The 19,636-nt window shown below is 37.4% G+C and overlaps 1 protein-coding gene across 2 annotated transcripts in view; it reads right to left on the bottom strand.

Annotated features, from left to right (window-relative positions):
* SRBD1 (S1 RNA binding domain 1) overlaps window positions 1-19,636 on the bottom strand; it is a 203,522-nt gene that overhangs the window by 164,934 nt on the left and 18,952 nt on the right. For both annotated transcript variants that reach the window (XM_066378352.1, XM_066378353.1), the window contains exons 4-9: window positions 18,929-19,315; window positions 13,994-14,160; window positions 9,841-9,958; window positions 8,372-8,510; window positions 3,005-3,101; window positions 1,444-1,579 (exon numbers count right to left, since the gene is read on the bottom strand). In XM_066378352.1, the coding sequence (XP_066234449.1) occupies window positions 1,444-1,579; window positions 3,005-3,101; window positions 8,372-8,510; window positions 9,841-9,958; window positions 13,994-14,160; window positions 18,929-19,315 (1,044 nt within the window). The remainder of the gene's footprint in view (window positions 1-1,443; window positions 1,580-3,004; window positions 3,102-8,371; window positions 8,511-9,840; window positions 9,959-13,993; window positions 14,161-18,928; window positions 19,316-19,636) is intronic.

The raw sequence follows: 19,636 nt of genomic DNA, 5'->3' as shown, positions 1-19,636 counted from the left end.
CTCCTTCCCCTCCCCCTTCTCTCCTCTCTCTCTAAAATCAATAAATAAATTTAAAATTTTTTAAAAAGTGATGCCGAGACACCCAAATAACCACATACAAAAGAATGAAGTTGTGAACACTTCCTCAAACCATACACAAAAATTAACTCAATGTTGATGACAGACTTCAACATAACAACTAAAGCTAGAAAACTCTTAGAAGAAAATAGAAAAGAAAATCTTCAAGACCTTAAGTTAGGTAAGTGCTTAGATAATACATCACAAGTATAATGAACAACAAAAAATTTTAATTAATTAATTAATAAACAGATTGAGCTTCATCAAAATTATATTTTTTGTACCTCAAAGGATACCATCAGGAAAGTGAAAAGAAAACACACCATGGAACAAAAATTTACAAAACAATGAAAGTGCAAACAAATATTTTATACTAATAAAAGCTATCCTTCAAGTACCAAGGCCATAGGAAAAAATCATGAATGCATTAGAATTTAGAGATTACTATACACATATGCCCTTAAGAAATATACCCGTCTTGAGAAACATATAAGAGCAGAGGTCAACAAACTACGGCCTAAGCCAGAGAATCTTGAAAAAAATTAAAGATATAACTCATCATGTGCAAAGGCTCAGTAAGATAAACAGCTAATTCTCCACAAAACCCTTGGGGGCTTAAGACAACGGGAGGTTTCACTGAAAGTCAACCAAGAATTCTATATCCAGAAAATTTGTACTTCAAAAATAAAAGAGATAGTTAATTGGTGCAGAGCTTCAGTCTTGCAAGATTAAAACATTCTACAGATTGTTTGCACAACAATGTGAATATACTAATAGACCTACCCTACAATGAAATGTTACCAGAAGCCTTCAGACTAAACATGACAGGACACTAGACAGAAACTCAAAGCAGGCAGGGAGAAAGGGAGGGAGGGAGAGAGGAAAGGAGGGAGGAAAGAGGGAAGGAAAGAGGGTAGAAAGAGGGAGGAAAAGGAGGAAAGAGAAAGGAAAAGAGGGAGAAAAAGAGGGAGAGAAAGAAGGAAGAAAGAGGGAGGGAGGGAGGGAGGGAGGGAGGGAGGGAGGGAGGGAGGGAGGGAAAGAGGAAAGAAAGAGGGAGGAAGAAAGGAAGGGAGGAAGGGATGGAGTAAAGGAGGGCAGAAGGGAGGGAGGGAGGAAAAGAGGGAGGAAGGGAAGAAGGAAGTTAAGATACCTTAGGTGTTATACTGTCAGCTATGCTGATAATTCTTAGTGTCACCTACTGACTTCTCTGGGTCTTGAGTTCCCTATTTATGAAAGGATATGACAATATTATAAGGATTTATATGAAGAAAAATGAAAACAGTTGACTTAAAATTCTTTAATTCCTTAGTAAGTAAAGTAGTAGGCAAATCCAAAATATTATCATTATTATTACTACCAGCATGCATAAGCAGTTTCCTTATTTACCTGATGATGATGGATGTTTCTTATGTTGCATGAAAAATTGTGGTAGAGATGAAACTTATCAACATCTTTCTCATTTACTTTTTTTGAAGATAGTTTTGCCAGAGATGACTGAATAGAAATATATCTATTTTGGCACCTGTTCAAATATACAAATACTTTTTAAAAAGTAGTTATTAATAGGTATAGTAAAGAAACATCTTATATGGAATAGGTTAACAAAAAAGTTAAGCTAGTACCAAATGAGGTGTTTTTTTTAAATGATGCCTCAGTATAAAATGTTATGATCCATTAAAAAAGGACTCTCTCTATTTGAGCTAGCATAGATCCTACAGATCTATTTATTTTTTTTAATTTTATTTATGATTTTACAGAGAGAGGAAGAGAGACATCTATTTGTTGTTCCACTTATTGTTGCGTCCATTGGTTAATCTTGTGTGTGCTCTGACCAAGGATTAAACATGCAACCTTGGCTTATCAGGACGATGCTCTAGTCTAACCAACTAAGCTATCCAGCCAGAGCTCAAATATTTTTATGTTATCAACCCAATTCTCCCATACAATACCTAAATGACTTCAGATACCATCTGCAGTTATATAAATATGAGACCAAAACTATCTACAGGGAATCAGACCAATAACTCCGGTCTAGATATCATCCTTCCTCAACCACCAAGTAAACCAGTCAGACCCAACTGAAAGCTAAAAAGAAGAAAAACAAGAAATGTGTCAGGACAGCTTCCAGTGACAATGCATAAAACTGAACCGAATTTTTACAGTATAATTTACCTATAAAAGCACATTCTAAATCCTGGTGAATTCTACTTCAACTCATTCCTGCTAGAGCCACTGAGAAAATAGCCAAGTTCTCTCCCTTGCATTAACAAAACCCTGACAAGCTGCAGTAGCAGCGGGTTAGTATCTGCCTTTCCTCTGCACAGATCACACAGACAGAGCTGGGAGAGCGAGGAAGAGCAGACCACTGGCAAAACTGTCCTCTCTTCTGATAATCAGCAGAAAAAAAGGACAAGAAACATAAAAATTAGGTTTTAAATTAATATCTTATACCATACATAAGCTGCTTTCCATTAGCTAAAATCCATTTTGAGGTCAATACTTTTAGCCATACCTGAGATAAAATATTTTCATTAGCCTAATCACTGGTAAACACCAAAACTAAGATATAATAAAATCTTAAGTACATACGTCATAGTATGTTTAAAAAGTACTGCCACCCACTCTAAATGAGTATGAATCTCTCTCTCTCTCTCTAGAACATTTTGTGTAATCCAGTGCTTTACACTGTGTTACCCAGAGCCCTCCACTGAGATGCTTCAGTGTAAGGAGAATGAGCAGGCAGAGTTCCAGGCTCCCTGTCCAGAGTGCAATTAAAGCAACATTACTTTCATCTGTTTTATATATTAGGGTTCTGTTGCTTGAACAGAGTTCTGCTACTTAAAAAGAATCTGAAAATAAAGTTTTTAATAAACATTGGTCTTAGCACTAACCATGCAGCCCGTAACAATATGACTTCACAAAGCAAAAAACTGTAAGAGTTACTCACAATTTCCTTATGAAGTCAAGTGTGTCTCTGTCTTTAGCAATCATGTCTGCTAAAATATGCTGCACTCCTGTTTCAATGTCCTGGAGTGCAGAAAGCCCTTCAGATAAAAGGGAAAACAAAAGCAAGAACGACAGATTGGTTTGTAAATCTATTATTAAACCACAATAAACTTATTTCTAGTCAAAATAAAACCTGAAATTGACAAACACTGAAGAGTATCTTAGCAGTGATTAGCTTTCCTCTCTAACAAAAACAAGTCTCTGAAAGCAATAATATAGCACCTTCACCTGCCCTCTAAGCTAGTAGTAAAGTAAGCTGCACCAGAGCCAGCTGCCTGGTCTAACCCTCGTTCCACCACTTACCAAATGTGTGATGTGGACTCTGGGCAAGTTACTTGACTTATCTGTGCCTCAGATTCCTATAAACGTGGACTAATAGTAGTACCTACTTCATGAACTACTTACAAAGATCAGGCATGTTATGGACAATATATTTTAATTGAGTCATATCCCAAAGTAGATACTTTTTCATTCTAGTTACAAAAATTCTCCTTTATAAGTAATTTTATTAATATTCCTATTTTAGCTTATTAGACATTTATTCATATTTTCAATGACTCATACAAATTTCTCAAATCTTCATAGTTGAATTGTCTACCAATGTACATTAAATTCTTCCAAGTAGTTTTGGTTTGCTAATTTACAGCAGTTGAGTCTTGTACATTATATAGCCCCTATGATATCAACTTAGACATTGAACTAGATCATTTGCATTGTTTTCTTTCATTTCTTTTGTCTTTATTGTCTTGTTTCCACTACAGCTTTTTTTTCTTGCAGAAAAGCTTGAATTACACAAGCACTGAGTGTCATAAGTATGTTTTTCTGAGTATAGTTTAATGAGTAGTAGACAAATACAAAGAGAAGAGGAAGGAAGAGACTTCTGGAGTAATTGACAAAGAGAAAATGCATTGTTGAGTTATGTTATGATAACTAATCTTAGCTACTGATGTAAATACATTTATTTCAAAGAAATTTAAAGAAAAACTATTAACCACTGACATTAGCAGGAATTCTGTTTATATTTTAAGAGAATTTCCCTATTAAAGAATTTGCAGGAACAAATTACCTTTGAAAGGTATAAGACTGTATATCCAAGCAGTCAATAAATGTCCGCTCTCATGTTAGCTATCTCTCTATCAATCTTCACCTCGGAAAATCCATTCACTATGCACTAATTCCTAGAGCTCCAAAGCATCTCCCAGTATCATTACACAAAGGTTAATGAGAACAGACACCATGGTGACAACTCAGTAGTAAATATGGAACCCACACTGAGAAACATTAATAAAAGAACAGAAAGGATAGTACTGTATAGATTTTGCTATTATAACAAAAGCCTTTGAAAACCCCTACCAATCAGGGGGAACAGAATTTGTAATTAAAATTATTCTAGAACTCTAGAGCAACACTTTTGTATAGTCTAAGAACCCGAAAATAAATCCACCCTAGTTACTTGTTAAATATATAAATTCTTGGACTGTGAGATTTTATTATTTTACAAACTATCACTAACAATTATGATACTTAAGAGTTAAAAAACTAATGTTAGGGCAAGTTGGGTACTGGAAATATCAGGGGAACACTTTGTAAAGTCTATGATTGTCTGACCACTATGCTGTGCACCTGACACTAATACAAAATAATGTTGAATGTAAACTGTAATTGACAAAAATAAACCAAAACACTTCTAGGGAGGTGCCCTGAGCTCCCACTAGAGCAGTGGTTCTCAATGGGAAGTAGAACTATCAGTCATATGGGAAGCTCGTCCAAATTACTTCTCAGTCAAACTAGAGAAATAACTGAAAAAGAGTCTTGTGTCTTTTGGAAAAAATGCCTTCCCCCATCAAAGAAAATTGATCTTTGGGCTTAATACAACCAAGGATATAGAAATCTCAAAAGTTTAGCATCTCAAGTGAAGTCAGGAGACAAAATAGTCCCCAAAACCAGAAAACTGCTTGCCTTGCAGTGAAAGCTCCCCAGCTATAGATTCTTCAAACCTCTACAACTGTAACAAAAAGTGAAGGGTCAACGTCTCATTTTTTGCACACTAAGCCACTCCCCTCGTATACAACATAGGAATATTCTGGATCCTCCATGATGCAATCCATTTGTGGCATAGTATATCTTTTTTATTCAGGCCAAATTCTTGCTGGTTCAGTGGTAGAGCATCAGCCTGGCATGTGGAAGTCCCGGGTTCCATTTCCGGTCAGGGCACACAGGAGAAACACCCATCTGCTTCTTCACCTGTTCCCTCCCCCTTCTCTCATTCTCTCTCTCTCTCTCTTTCTTTTTCCTCCTCTTGCAGCCATGGCTTGATTGATTCGAGCGCATCAGCCATGGACACTGAGGATGGCTGGTGGAGCCTCCATCTCAGGCACTAAAAATAACTCAGTTGTAAGCATGGTCTCAGATGGGCAGAGCATCAGCCCCAGAGAGGATTGCCAGGTGGATCCCTGTCAGGGCACAAGTAGGACTCCGTCTCTCTATCTCCTCTCCCCTCACTTGGAAAAAAAAAGGGGGGCGGGGTGTAGTGAGAAAGTTAAGATTGTCTTCTATTAGGGTAAAAAAAAAACCTACACATACACTGAAATATCTGGTTTTCTGAATATTTCTTTCCTTGAGGAATGATGGGAATAATGAAAATATTTCTTTAGGAAAACTAATAAACTGAGGGTGATCACGAATATGTGTGTAGCATAAAGAATGGGAGACAGGCCCTGGCCGGTTGGCTCAGTGGTAGAGTGTCGGCCTGGCGTGCAGGAGTCCCGGGTTCGATTCCTGGCCAGGGCACACAGGAGAAGCGCCCATCTGCTTCTCCACCCCTCCCCCTCTTTTTCCTCTCTGTCTCTCTCTTCCCCTCCCGCAGCCAAGGCTCCATTGGAGCAAAGTTGGCTGGGCGCTGAGGATGGCTCTGTGGCCTCTGCCTCAGGCGCTAGAATGGCTCTGGTTGCAACAGAGCGGCGCCCCAGATGGGCAGAGCATCACCCCCTGGTGGGCATGCTGGGTGGATCCCGGTCGGGCACATGCGAGAGTCTGTCTGACTCTTCCCCATTTCCAACTTCAGAAAAAATAAAATAAAATAAATTTTAAAAAAAGAATGGGAGACAAAGAAAGGGGCAAAATGTTCCAGGCAAACTTTTTAAAACAGTAACGAGCCTGACCAGGCAGTGGCGCAGTGGATAGAGCATCGGACTGGGATACAGAGGACCCAGGTTCGAGACCCCAAGGTCGCCAGCTTGAACACGGGTTCATCTGGTTTGAGCAAAGCTCACCAGCTTGGACCCAAGGTCTCTGGCTTGAGCAAGGGGTTACTCGGTCTGCTGAAGGCCCATGGTCAAGGCACATATGAGAAAGCAATCAATGAACAACTAAGGTGTCACAACGAAAAACTGATAATTGATGCTTCTCATCTCTCCGTTCCTGTCAGTCTGTCCCTGTCTATTCCTCTCTCTGACTCTCTCTCTGTCTCTGTAAAAAAAAACCAAAAAACAGTAATGAGCTTGTTTGGAATTAATTATAATTCTTTTACATTTGTGATCAGAAAGAGGGAGTAAAGCAAACAGAAAGTGCTGATATATATGTTAGTGCTACTGTGACTGTGTGAGACCCTGAATAATTCCCACTATCAGAAGTATCACCAGGAACCCATCATCACGTGTAGTTCAGAAGCATCACCATTTATGACAATCAACAGACATGGTTAACAAAGCTACCCAGCAGGAACTCAGTCTGAGTGTGAACTAAGGAAAACCAGTAGCACGAGAAACAAGAAATGGAAGGAAAGGAAATCAGCCATAAGAGAAAAATTAAAATACACAATAAAGCTTTATGCATCTAACATTCTGAAAACTTCAACATTAGATTTTATTAAACATATCCTGACTGGGCATAGACAGTTCTCACTGTGGCCAATCTTAATATGATACATGGCTATACAGTTTCAGCTATTAAATTATTAAATGTTGCAACAATTTCAAAATTCAACAAAATATACACATTTAATAAATTAAACTTGAATTTTCCTCATTTCTACCCATCTCTATACTCAAATAATACTAATTTACTTTTTATTATTGTTCTTTTCGAGACAGAGATGTGTGTTTGTATAATATATGAACAGATGTATTTTTAAGACACATCTTCAATTTTCTGAATGCAAACTCACAATTGCAGAATTATGTTTTAAATTACTTTTTATTTTGAAATTAAATTTAATGGGGTGATATAAATTAATAAGAGTACATAGGTTTCAGGTGAAATATGTTTTTTTAAAAACCAGGTTAGGTATGCTGTGATTCTCTCCAGTTTGTACACATTATCGATTTTGTTATCAGATCCTGCCCCCTACAGATACTCTGTCTCCTAGCCTCAAGAGCCAACAGAAGGCCCAAACCACCTAGAATGATTGTAAGAATCACCAGAACATCACTCTCTCCATTAAATCCTATCAGAGCACTCCGGAAAAAGCCACTCTTGCTCAACAAGCTCACACGATAAGGCCCTCATTTTGACAATAAAACCAATTCATCTTGACATGTACCAGTTGTCACTCCCCTTGGGCTGTTCTCAGAAGTGGCTCTGCCTCTCTCTCGCTCTGTCTCTCTGTCTCTCTCTCTCTCTCTCTCTCGTACATGCACACACAGAAGGATAGGCATTGCAGAAACAGACACACACTTTACTCCTGGACAGCAAGTGTGACAGAAGGGCTTCACTTTATACTTCACATACGGCACAACTGTTAAAAGTCTTTCTAAGGAGTAGATATGACTTTATTATTACATACATTTTTAGAAATAGCATAAAAGTTTTAAAAGACTATACATAGGAGAATCTTTTTAATGTGAAGAATCTTTATTATCTTTATAACCTTAGAATGTAAAGGGATTTCTTTAAAAAGGAAAAGAAAGCAACTATGTATCTTAAAAGTAATTGTCAATAAATTACAAAGATTAATATATTAACTATAATAAAACTAAGCCCTTCTTCTAAAAATAGTGAAAAGAGAAGTTACAAATTGGAAGGAAAAAATTGCAACCCAGATAACTAAAAAATGAATATCTTAAAATGCTTATAAATTAGTAAGAAAAAGAGTAACAACACAATTTAAAAAATGGGCAAAAGATAGAACTTCATCAAAAGAGGAAAGCTGACTGGCTAAGCAAGAGATATATTGGGATTTATTTTGTAAATATTCCTTGATCTTTGTATGATGTATTTTTTGTACAGTCATTACTTAATGAAACAAAATTTTTAACATACATTTTCAAATTAAAAAAGGAACAGGCTGATCTCTAAGTAAAGAGGGTACCTTTCACACTGGGTTGAATGTAAGAGAGCAGGTTGAGCTTCCCTGGATTCTCCAGCAGTGTCTTGGCTGCTTCCTCTAATCCCAACTGCCTTGCTCTCTGGGCTTTGGTGCCTTTACTCCCGGTTTTGTATGGAACTGACTAGGAAAAAAAAAAGTCAGAAAACATACCACATCATTCAATTTTAAAAAGCAAAAGTTAAAATTAGGACAAAAAATTAGAGGACATGGTAAGAATGCCAAAGATATCCTATGTCAACCCTGCATCTTCCTTCAGAGTCAAGTTAATACTAACTAGATGATATTGGCTGTACGAAGATGATTGTTCTTTATCTAACTCTTTACACTTGTATGAATGCTTAAAATTAGTTTTTTGTTTGGCTTCATTCATCTTTAAAAACTCAGTGCCTGAATTGCAGGAATTGCAACATCCTCTCCTCAACTCAAGCAAGCTCCTCTAAAAGCTGTCAACATTCAATGCTTCTACTTCTTAATCAATATTCAACCTTAATCATCTGGCTTCCCCTTCCATACAACTTGCTAAAAATGATCATCAGAAAGCTCCACAATGACCCCCTAATTATCAAATATGCGTTTTATACTCCTTATCCTGCCAAACCTCTGTTAATTATTTAACTTTTTTTTTTTCTTTTTCCAAGTTGAGAGGAAAGGAAATAGAGAGACAGACTCCCACATGTGACCCAACCGAGATCCACCTGGAAACCCGTCTGGGGCCAATGATCTACCCATCTGGGGGCTTCTCACAACTGAGCAATTTTTAGTGCCTAAGGCGGAGGAGGCTCCACAGAGCCATCCTCAGTGCCCAGGAACTATCTGCTCGAATCAATTGAGCATGGCTGCAAAAGAGGAAGAGAAAAGGGGCCTCCTGTGCGCCTTGACCAGGAATCAGAACCCAGGACATCCACAAGCTGGACGAATGCTCTACCGAGCCAACCTGCCAGAGCTTAATTATTTAACTATTAAACATTACCTCCTTCTATAACTTTTTCCTCCTCTTCCATGGTATCATCATCTGATCCTCCTCCCCTTCACTATTCTGTCTCCTTCGTAGATTCTCTACGCTACAATGCTCTGCTCTGACCTGCCTACCCCATCAACTCTCCTTGAGTGAAATCTTCCATTCTGATGGTTTCCCATAGCAACTACATGCTGAAGTCACTGACAACGAGGCCTTCAGCTCAGGATTCTCCCCTAAGCTTCACGCTGCTATCACATAATCTCCATTTTATCTATCTGGGGATTCCTTGAAGACAAGGACTGTGCATTATTCATCTTTGTAAACCCATGGGCCTAGCATAAATATATGATAGTTATTAAATAAAGAATAAATCTTTTGAATTAAATAATGATGGCTGATGGTTAGCTTTTTATTTCCATGTCTTCTTTAACTATAAACAAACCTAAAGCATAATACAATCAGGTTTACATTAAAAGATATAAAGGCTCCTTACCACGTGTTCTAGTTCTTCAGAAGTTTTACAGTTCAGCAAGGCTCTTAACAAGCATTCGGTCATCTTCCCCTCCTTCTTGATTTTCTGGATTGTACTACGAACCTTCCTTGCAACAGCTCTGAAAATAAAAACTTTTGTAAAATACAAGACCCATATGTCAAAACTTTCTCTTTAAAGCTATCTCCAACTTACAGAAAAGCTGCAGGTAAAGTAAAAAGAACTCCCCCCCACCCCAAACCATTTGAGAATAAGTTGCCATCATGTTCAAGTATTTCAATGAGCAATTTCTAGAAACAAGAATCTTTTCCCACATAACAACATAACCATTAAAATCAGTTAATTCTGATGTTACCATCATCTACTCCTCAGATTTCAGATTCCATTTAAGTTTCACCAACCGTTTCAATGATGTCCTTAATAGTGAATTCAGTTAAGAATCAAGGGTTGCATGTAATCACCATGTGTCAATAGTGTCTTTCAAGCTGAAACAATATTTTAGTCTCTCCTTCACTTTAAAGACTTGATTTAGAAGGCTTGATTCAGGCCCTGGCCAAATAGCTTGGTTGGTTAGCATTGTCCCGAAGTATAGAAGTCACTGGTTCGATACCCAGTCAGGGCACATACAGGAACAGATCGATGTTCCTGTCTCTCTCCCTTCCTCTCTCTCTAAAATTAATTAATAAAGAAATTAAATTTTTTTTAAACAAGAAGGCTTGATTCAGGTAGTTATACTGTAAAATGTCCCACGTTTGAGTTTCTGTAATGTTTACTCAGTTTGATTCAGATGGTATATTTTCAGCAAGAATATCACAGAAGTGATGCTGTGTTCTTCTCACTGCATCCAATATGACAAATAAGTGTCACTATGATTATCTGTCCCATTGCTAATTAACTTTGATCACTTAATTAAGGTAATATCTGTGAGTTTCTCCATAATATCGGTATTTTTTATTCCTTTTGTAATGAAGTACTTTGTGGTAAGGTACTTTGATTACTCCATTCCTCAATAAACTTTCAATTTATTCACTGACTTATTTATATCACTATGGATTAATGGCTTCTCATTTTTTAGTGGTTCTAATCCATTGCCATCATTTATTTTAATGCTCTAATTGTTCCATATTTGGCCAGAAATAACCCCTTCAAGCTAGATTCTGTGTCTTTTTGACACATCTCCATCATTCTCTAAGTATTTCCTTATTCTCTGGCACAAGATATTCCAGGCTCATCTTTTACTTTCCCTAGCCTAGCCCTGGAATCAGGAGAATGGTACTTAGACACCAACTTATGGATGATAGGTGTACTCATTGCTATGGGTATCACTGCTCAGGATGAGGACACCTGGCACTCATAACTGGTTTCTGAATACTATTCTCCATTACAAAGAAGCAGGATTTCAGGGAAAAAACTGATTCCAGAAATCAATGCACAGGGATCAATGCACAGGTAGGGGTTAGGGCGAGATACAGTTGTTCTATTTTATAATTTTTCATTATGAACATGCAATCCGATCATTATATTTAATGCCTCTCATTCTATTTCATTCCTGTTCTAGGATCTGCCTAACAATGGTATTGCTAAAATTATAAGCAAAAGTCAGAGAGATGATAATATAAATTATAGTAATAAAAATGAAAAAGAAAATTAAATCTAATTATGAAGGAGAAAAATAAAAGCCAAAGGCAGAAGATTACAAATTAGAGATAAAGCCTACACAGTCCTTAGATTACAACCTGTATGCCTTTTACAGTCCTAGTAGCCCAAGGGCTGAATCCTACCAGAGTTATTTTGACAAAGAACCAATGTCCTATTGGCTTCTATACAAGGAAAAGGAGAGACAACTTTAGAGAAAATACAGAAAACTTCTCTTACTATCCATAATCCTAGTCTTTAACTTACTTTTTAGTGACCCTTCAGTGAGAAATATATTTTATCTTGCAACCTAGGGGTGCATGTGTGTGTTTGTGTGTATGTGTGTAGTGAAACCAAATTTAGGTCATTACCACTTAAAGAATGAAATTAAAAATATGAGTATAGTTTATATAGTAAAGATAACTATTGTTTCATAAAACTTCCAATTATATATATACACATAAACATGTTAAGTAATATTTACATGTTTACATAGGCAAAAATAAACATGTTAATTTAAAAAAATATTTACCTTTAGCATAAAGCCATACTCATATTTTCTATTCTCTATTTCACTTTTTAAAAAACTGGTAATGACTACTAAATTGGTTTCACTACCCATTTATGGGTAATAACAGATTGAAAGCCAATGCTCTAGATATAAAAAAAATTACCAAGCTTAAGAAAAAATAGAGCCTGACCAGGAGGTGGCACAGTGAACAGAGCGTTGGACTGGGACACAGAGGATCCCGGTTCGAAACCCCAAGTTCACTGGCTTGAGCAAGGGGTCACTCAGTCTGCTGTAGACTCCCCGTCAAGGCACATATGAGAAAGCAATCAATAAACAACTAAGATGCTGCAATGAAGAATTGATGCTTCTCATCTCTTTCCTCCTGTTTGTCCCTATCTGTCCCTCTCTCTGTCTGTCACCAAAAAAAAAAAGAATAGTGAGATTATCTCATTACCATGATATAAAAAGATCTTCTAAGCCCCAGTTAATATCCTCAATTACTTCAAAAAGTATTTCTCCTCTTGAGGAATGGAACTATAAGAATGGAACTCTCTTGCAGAAGTGTTTTTATAGAAAAAGAACATAATAATAATACTCATGACATAAAGCTTCTATATGTCCCCCACATGTACCACCAAATAATGTAGGATATCTTAAATTTTTTAAATAAACTATTCTTGCTTATTTATGACATTTTACAATTTCAGATCTCAAAACCCTCAGATTTTCTTCATTCCTTGAATTCAACCAAACAGAAAGCTGACTTCAGAAAATGTAAACCACTGGGCTTCCAGATGTGGCCCACAGATGATTTTGCTTGGCTCTGAAGTTTTTTTAAATATAAAAAACCCATATTACAAAGTTCTTTGAAGAAACAGGAAGACCCGTCAAACTGGACAGACAACACAGCACATCAGTAGCTTGTTGGAGAAGAGTTGAGGCTGGCTACCCCTCTTAAATGGGACTTGTGACCTCCAGGGCTTATCCCTTGCTATTTGATTGATTATACTAGCTTGGTCCTGGAAGATTTGAATCTGAGGCCACTTGATTAGCTAGTCATTTATACTTCTGGGTTGGCTAACTGATTCTGTCTCCCAAAGAAATATAACTTTTTACATAGTAGCATTTTAATCCTCCTGGCATCAAAAAATCTTCAACAAAAGGGGTGGAAAAGTTAGTGAGTTGCAAATTCACCCCAAATCACAGGAAGCTTATTAGTTTTGTTGTAAAAATAACCCTTACTAATTTAGAAAGGCTTAATAGTAGTATTATATCCAATTTTAATCAGATTATTTTCACAGACCACACACATTAACAACATGGCACCTGGCATGCAGGAGATATACAATTAATGCGTGAACAATGAAGAGTACTCTCATCAACTTTCCAGACTACTGCAGTCTTACAGTTTTTATGGTTTCTCTATGTGTATTTCTGGGTTATCACAGTAAGCCCATAGGCAAAATATTTTAAAGGGTACTTTCCATTCTATAACCACACAACACTTATAATCCCCTAATATCAAATAGCCATCCCCTTAAAAAAATAGAAAAAGAAAATATACATTATTTCCTACCTAACTCTATACTGACAAAGAACTTTCCATTTAGGGTATTTATAGTATTAAGAGGGCAGTTTTATGCGAACTGTTAAAGATTTAGACAAAATTGTATTTTTCTAAGTTTCCTACTGGTAGACTTAATTTTGCCATTATACATGATCGCTTTTGTGAGACAGTACAGACTTGCACTACAAACCACCTTTCTCTGATACGTGCCCAAGCTATGCCAAAACATACCAACAGACAAACGGGACTCTGTATAGCCCTAAATAAGTAAAATAGAGCTGATTTCCTATGTCAGAATAGAACTATATCCAGATAACAATGCAAAAAACAAAACATTGAAACTGTTGAAATATAATTTTCATTCACTTCCTCACTGTTTCTCCTCATTGGCTCACATGTCTCTTTGCTCTTACACTGGACTCATCTCTTCCCAGATTTCTTACCGTAGCTCCTCTAGGGTTTGTTGAACTTCTCTCAAGCAATCAGCATCAAGGTTATTAATGAGCTCTTTTCGATAACGTACAATGAATGGAATTGTGTTATCATCATTAAAGAGACGAATGATGTTGGCACAAACCCAAGGTTCAATATTAGTTCTCTCAGATAAAACCTGTAAATTAAGTAAACTTTGTGATTTAAAGTTCTGGAAATTAAACATTTATATTATAATATAGAGTATAGTTTAAAATACAACATCAAATTATGTTCTCTAGTCACTCAGGAACTACTTGCTGTGGTTAATACAAAAAACTATAGATATAGATATATAAACTGACAATCATAAAATAGCTATTTCACTAATTTGATAAAAATCCAATTAAAGCACTCCATATAATTTATATTCTACAGGGCTCAATAAGAGCTGTACTTTTTATCTCTCAGATTGGCCACAAAGATCAAAGAGTTGATAGCTCACCATATTGGCATGCATGACAAGAAATAACACAATCATCACTAGTGAGAAAGTACAATGGTATAAATTATGAGGTAGAGCAATTGGACAACATAGTATCAATATTTACAATAGATAAATGCTTTAAAGCAGCAATCCCACTCCTGGAAATTTATCCTGAAAACTTACTCCTCTGGAAAAGGATATTATTTATAGTGATTTTTGGGGGAAGAATTGTTTCCAGCCGAGTAAAAGATTGACAAGACCTAAGTCTGCAATGGGGAACTGGTGAATAAATTATAATACCATGCAACTACTCGTATATGAACTGATAACGTATGATTAACAAGAACTGGAAACATGCCTTACTTTTAGGAAAGATAATTGGCTGGATAAGAGGATAGAAAGATGTGTATCTTTTGAATTTTTGTTATAAGACTTATATATAGTACTACATACTCAAAATAATTAATGCTTTAAAAAAAATAAGCCTACAAGTTTCAGCACACTGTACATGTAAGCAGAAAAGTTTAGAGAAGTCAGTCGGGAGAAGAAAAAGAATGAAATGCAATTTCAGTAACTGTTCTCAAAACCTAAGCAGATTTTTCAAACTAAGCACAAAAAGCATTATCTTATTAGTATTTCAACCTTGCTGTATAAGATCTGCCAAAAATGGAAGAAAAAAAAACAGAAAAAGTATTAAAGAATTGTCATAATCAACTGGTTAACAAAATCAAGTCAATGTGTAAAATAGACAATTTCAAAATTAGAGATGAAATAAAAGCTGGAACTACAGAGACAATTATAGATACCCTCATTCCTCTAGGCATCTTAAATCCTGAGGCCTTCATCTTATCACCCATTCTGATGGATTAACAGCAACTCTTTGGTGAGGATGCCAACTTCACATTTCTAGCCCTGGTTGTCTTCCACAGGAGCTCCAGACTCCTTTACCAACTACTTGACATACCTATTTCCCTGAAAAGCCAATGGGCAGCATCTCAAAGCTTGCATTTGCAAAGTGATCTTCCTCTCAAATTTATTCTGTCTCCACTATCACACTTACTATGTCCATTCAAAAAAAAAGCACAGTTCAAACCAGAAAACTAAGAGTCTTTAATTCTTTTGTCTCCTTCAACTCTTAAATCCACTACATCATAAGAGTCAGTCAACTCTTACCTGCAAAATATTTCTTTAGTCAATTACAGCTCATTTCTTCTTCCCCACATCCCAGTCTAGTTCAAGCCAGATTTACTATAGTACCCTTTAACTGTTAGGTATCCACTCTAATTCCATCCATCCCAATCTCCATAAAGCAACAAGAGTGATCTTTTCAAAATGTTTGCAGGATCATGTCACTTGACTAGTCAAAAACTTTCAATGAGGCCCTAGCCAATTGGCTCAGTGGTAGAGCGTCAGCCTGGCGTGCAGGAGTCCCGGGTTCGATTCCCGGCCGGGGCACACAGGAGAAGCGCCCATCTGCTTCTCCACCCCTCCCCCTCTCCTTCCTCTCTGCCTCTCTCTTCCCCTCCCACAGCCAAGGCTCCATTGGAGCAAAGTTTGCCCAGGTGCTGGGGATGGCTCTATGGCCTCTGCCTCAGGCGCTAAAATGGCTCTGATTGCAGCAGAGCAACGCCCCAGATGGGCAAAGCATCGCCCCCTGGTGGGCATGCCAGGTGGATCCCGGTCAGGCGCGTGCAGGAGTCTGTCCGAATGCCTCCCCGTTTCTAACTTCAGAAAAATACAAAAATAAATTTAAAAAAAAAAAAAAAAACCTTTCAATGATTTCCCACTGCATTTAGAATCCAAGCGTCTTAGCATGACCCAAAAAACATGGACTACCCTCTCCAACCTCATCTTATGCTGGCTTACCTTGATTAGAGGCCAACCCCAATGGCTTTCCCTCAGTTCCTAGAATAAGCCCACTCACTTTCCCCTTAAGAGACCTTCATGAGGTTGCTCTATCATTCAAAAATGCTTGTCTTGCTTAATGTTTCTTGACCCCTACAAATCAAACTCGGTATTTTCCCCTCAAACCTGTACCCCTTCCTGGTTCCTATTCTAGTCAACATCTCCTACTACAGAAACTTTTGAGGATACTGTGCTTATGTCCTCCAACTCTACATCCCCTTATGTAGCAGGTATCTAGCTTCACCTCAACTCAACCTCCACAGCATTTCATTCAGGTCACTAGTTGTTTTAGAATTAACGACTATCAAAGTGTGGCCAGAAATATTAGTTTCAGTCATCAGGAAGCTCAAGATCTGGACCAAGACACCATTTCTTCCTCTGGGGAGAAATACTTTGTACATGTAGAACTTTGAAGCTGAGGATGCTCGTAAATGCAGAGAATCATATAGAGACCATTTCAGTGTACATTCCTGTTACACAGGTCAATAAATTTCCTTTATTGCTTAAGGTAGTTCAGAGTTTCCCTTAATGCAACAACAAGAAAAAAAACTCTAATCAATGTCCTCAGTATCTCTACACTTTCTCTATCACTCTTTCTCTATCACTATCACGCCTATCTAATCTGTTACAAAAGAAGAAAACGAAACTTTTAAAATGTCGGTTACTTCCCAAGAGCTCCCTTTCTGTTAATAGCATCTTTTATCTGAACCAGAGATCAGCCTTTTTGTTCTCTAGGCCTCCCATCTAACCTCTCTGCACTACTACTGACTATATTTCTAAAACACAGATACAAGTTTTTTTTTATTTTCTCTCTTTCTTCTTTTGAACATAAGCTCCAATGACTCTTCTCTATCTACTGGTAACAGTCCAACCACATAGTTTTAAAACTCGTTCCCAAGCTTGGTCCCAAACTTCTCTGTTACCAAGGGTTAACAATCTAGAAGGGAAGATAAAGTGTTAATGCAAGTAAGTACAAATAAAACAGCACAGCTAGGAAAGAAGTGGCATGATGTTTTCAGAGAAAAGAAAGATCTCTCTGGGGTGATCAAAAAAGGCTTGATCCTTGAAAAACAGGCCAGACTCTGGAAAACAGACATGAGAGGTGAACATGACCAAAATCTCATCCCTTTGGAATTGGGTGATTGTTAGAGCAACCCATAGGCTCTCACCACCCTCTCCTAGTTCAGCTACTATTAACTTAAAATGGCTCAAGACAGGTGAGACTCTAGACCCATAACTGGATAGTTTTAAGTCTGGACAAATCCAGAAGTATCAAATGTGTTAAGGGAGTGTTTGCTGCTACTTCAGAAAATTTGCTCCTTAAAATTAAGAATAATAAAACTACATATATGCAGTCATCACTTTTGGGCCTCCAAATCATCCAATTTCTTCTGTTTTAATTTAGCCAAACACTTATTTTAGTTCATATTATATTCCAATAACCACATCAAGCCAGTGAAAATCAAAATGTAAAAAAACAAGTTTCTCTTCCCTGTCTAGTTAAAAAACTAAGTCTATCTTCCCAAGGAGCTTTTAAGCTAACGAAAAAGAAAGATAGGGAAGCAGTTAAAATATAGTATGATCTGTACTCTGACAGATACATACACTGTTTTAAGAACACAGGGAAGGCAGAAACATCAAAAGCAATGCAAAAGCAACTGGAGAATGAAAATATCTCCAGGCAGCCAATCGGAGGCAGGAATTCCAGGATGAGACATGAGCATACCAAAAGCCACTGAGGAGAAACCTCAGCACACCTTTAGCTGCTGTAAGTTCAGTAATGCTAAAGGGCACAAGGCGTGTGGAAGTAACACAGTCTCAGACTGAGTGCAGCATTAGGACCCAGCAGGTCCTAGGCTCTAGAGTAGCAATTCACAACAGGGGAAGAGTACACCTCAGACCCCCATGGGAAAGGAGGTCACCTCCGTGTACCCTAAGGGGCAGCGCTATTATTACGTGAAATGTTCTCAGACTGTGTTGGGGTAGACAAAAGGATGAGAATTCCTGTTTAAGATCACCTCTTTCCTACCACCCCAAAGCCAGCAAAAGAAACTGGGAAAAACTCGATTTCCCCTGATATAATTATGGCACCTCAACTTAGAATTCAAACAGAATTTTTATTTAAGAAACTGTTGGGTCTTGTTCAAAGTATAATATATTACAACATTATACTAAGTGTTAAGTAGATATACTAATGGACCATGACCTAATAACTTACACTGTTTATTCACAGAAATACTATCCAAATTCAAAGCAGACTTAGCAATGAACCTTTGAGGGCCCTATCTATTGGTTCAATCTGTCCAAATAGCATATGTTCACTAAAAATACCCTGGGACATATGTACCTTGCTTGCAGTCACAGCTCTTAGCTGAAGAACTGATGACAATAAGCTATGATATAAAACAGCATACCCAGGAAAGGAACCAGTGGCTAAAGCCTCCAGAAATATTGACAAAACTGAAAAGAGAATAGAAAACTCCCAACCTTTCTCTTAGTTAATAATACTCTTATCCTAGTCAAAAAGAAAGGTATCAACTAAACTAAAGTACTTACAGAAAAAGGTTGCACATACCTGTACTATGTCCCAGTTCATTTCCGCCTCCTCTGTAATATTGTTGGCACTTGCCGGAAGCCTGACAGGCTGCTCCTGAGGACATGTTTCAGTCTTCACTTTCTTCAAAGGGGACTGACCAGATGTACAGTCATCTTCACTCTCTTCCTTCTTGCATGCCCCATCCCACAGGGTGCTTGTGGATGGTGTCTCTGTGCTGTTACTCTCACTCTTGATGTTGCTGGCTTCGTTGGTATCTTGATCAACTTTCAACTTTTTGTTCCTTGGAGCTGAAGGTGACTGAGCTGAATTTTTCCGTTTTGTCTTTGCTATTTTCAGAGTCTGCATAGTATCCAATTTATTTTTTCTGTCTTCCAAATCAACATCAGCAATAGCCACAGAACTATTCTATCAAACCACAGAGAAAATACAGGAGAATTAAAAGATAAAAACCAATTACTAAGGAATAATACTCATCAACAAAAAGGAATAAATTATTCACACAGTAACTTGGAAGAATTTCAAGATTATGTTGGGGGGGCAATTTCAAAAAGTTACATATTACATGATTACATTTATATAACATCCCTGAAAAAAATGAGTGGTTGACAGAGGTCAAAAATGGGGGGGAGAGGGAAAAAGAGGGTGGGAAGGCACTGGGTGTGGCTATAAAAAGGCAACACTAGGTCCTTGTGGTGACAGAACCACAGCATCTGTGGGGTAGATACC

The sequence above is a fragment of the Saccopteryx leptura genome, chromosome 3 (assembly GCF_036850995.1).
Source record: "Saccopteryx leptura isolate mSacLep1 chromosome 3, mSacLep1_pri_phased_curated, whole genome shotgun sequence".
Classification (NCBI taxonomy): domain Eukaryota; kingdom Metazoa; phylum Chordata; class Mammalia; order Chiroptera; family Emballonuridae; genus Saccopteryx; species Saccopteryx leptura.
This window is presented reverse-complemented; position numbering and strand designations above follow the sequence as displayed.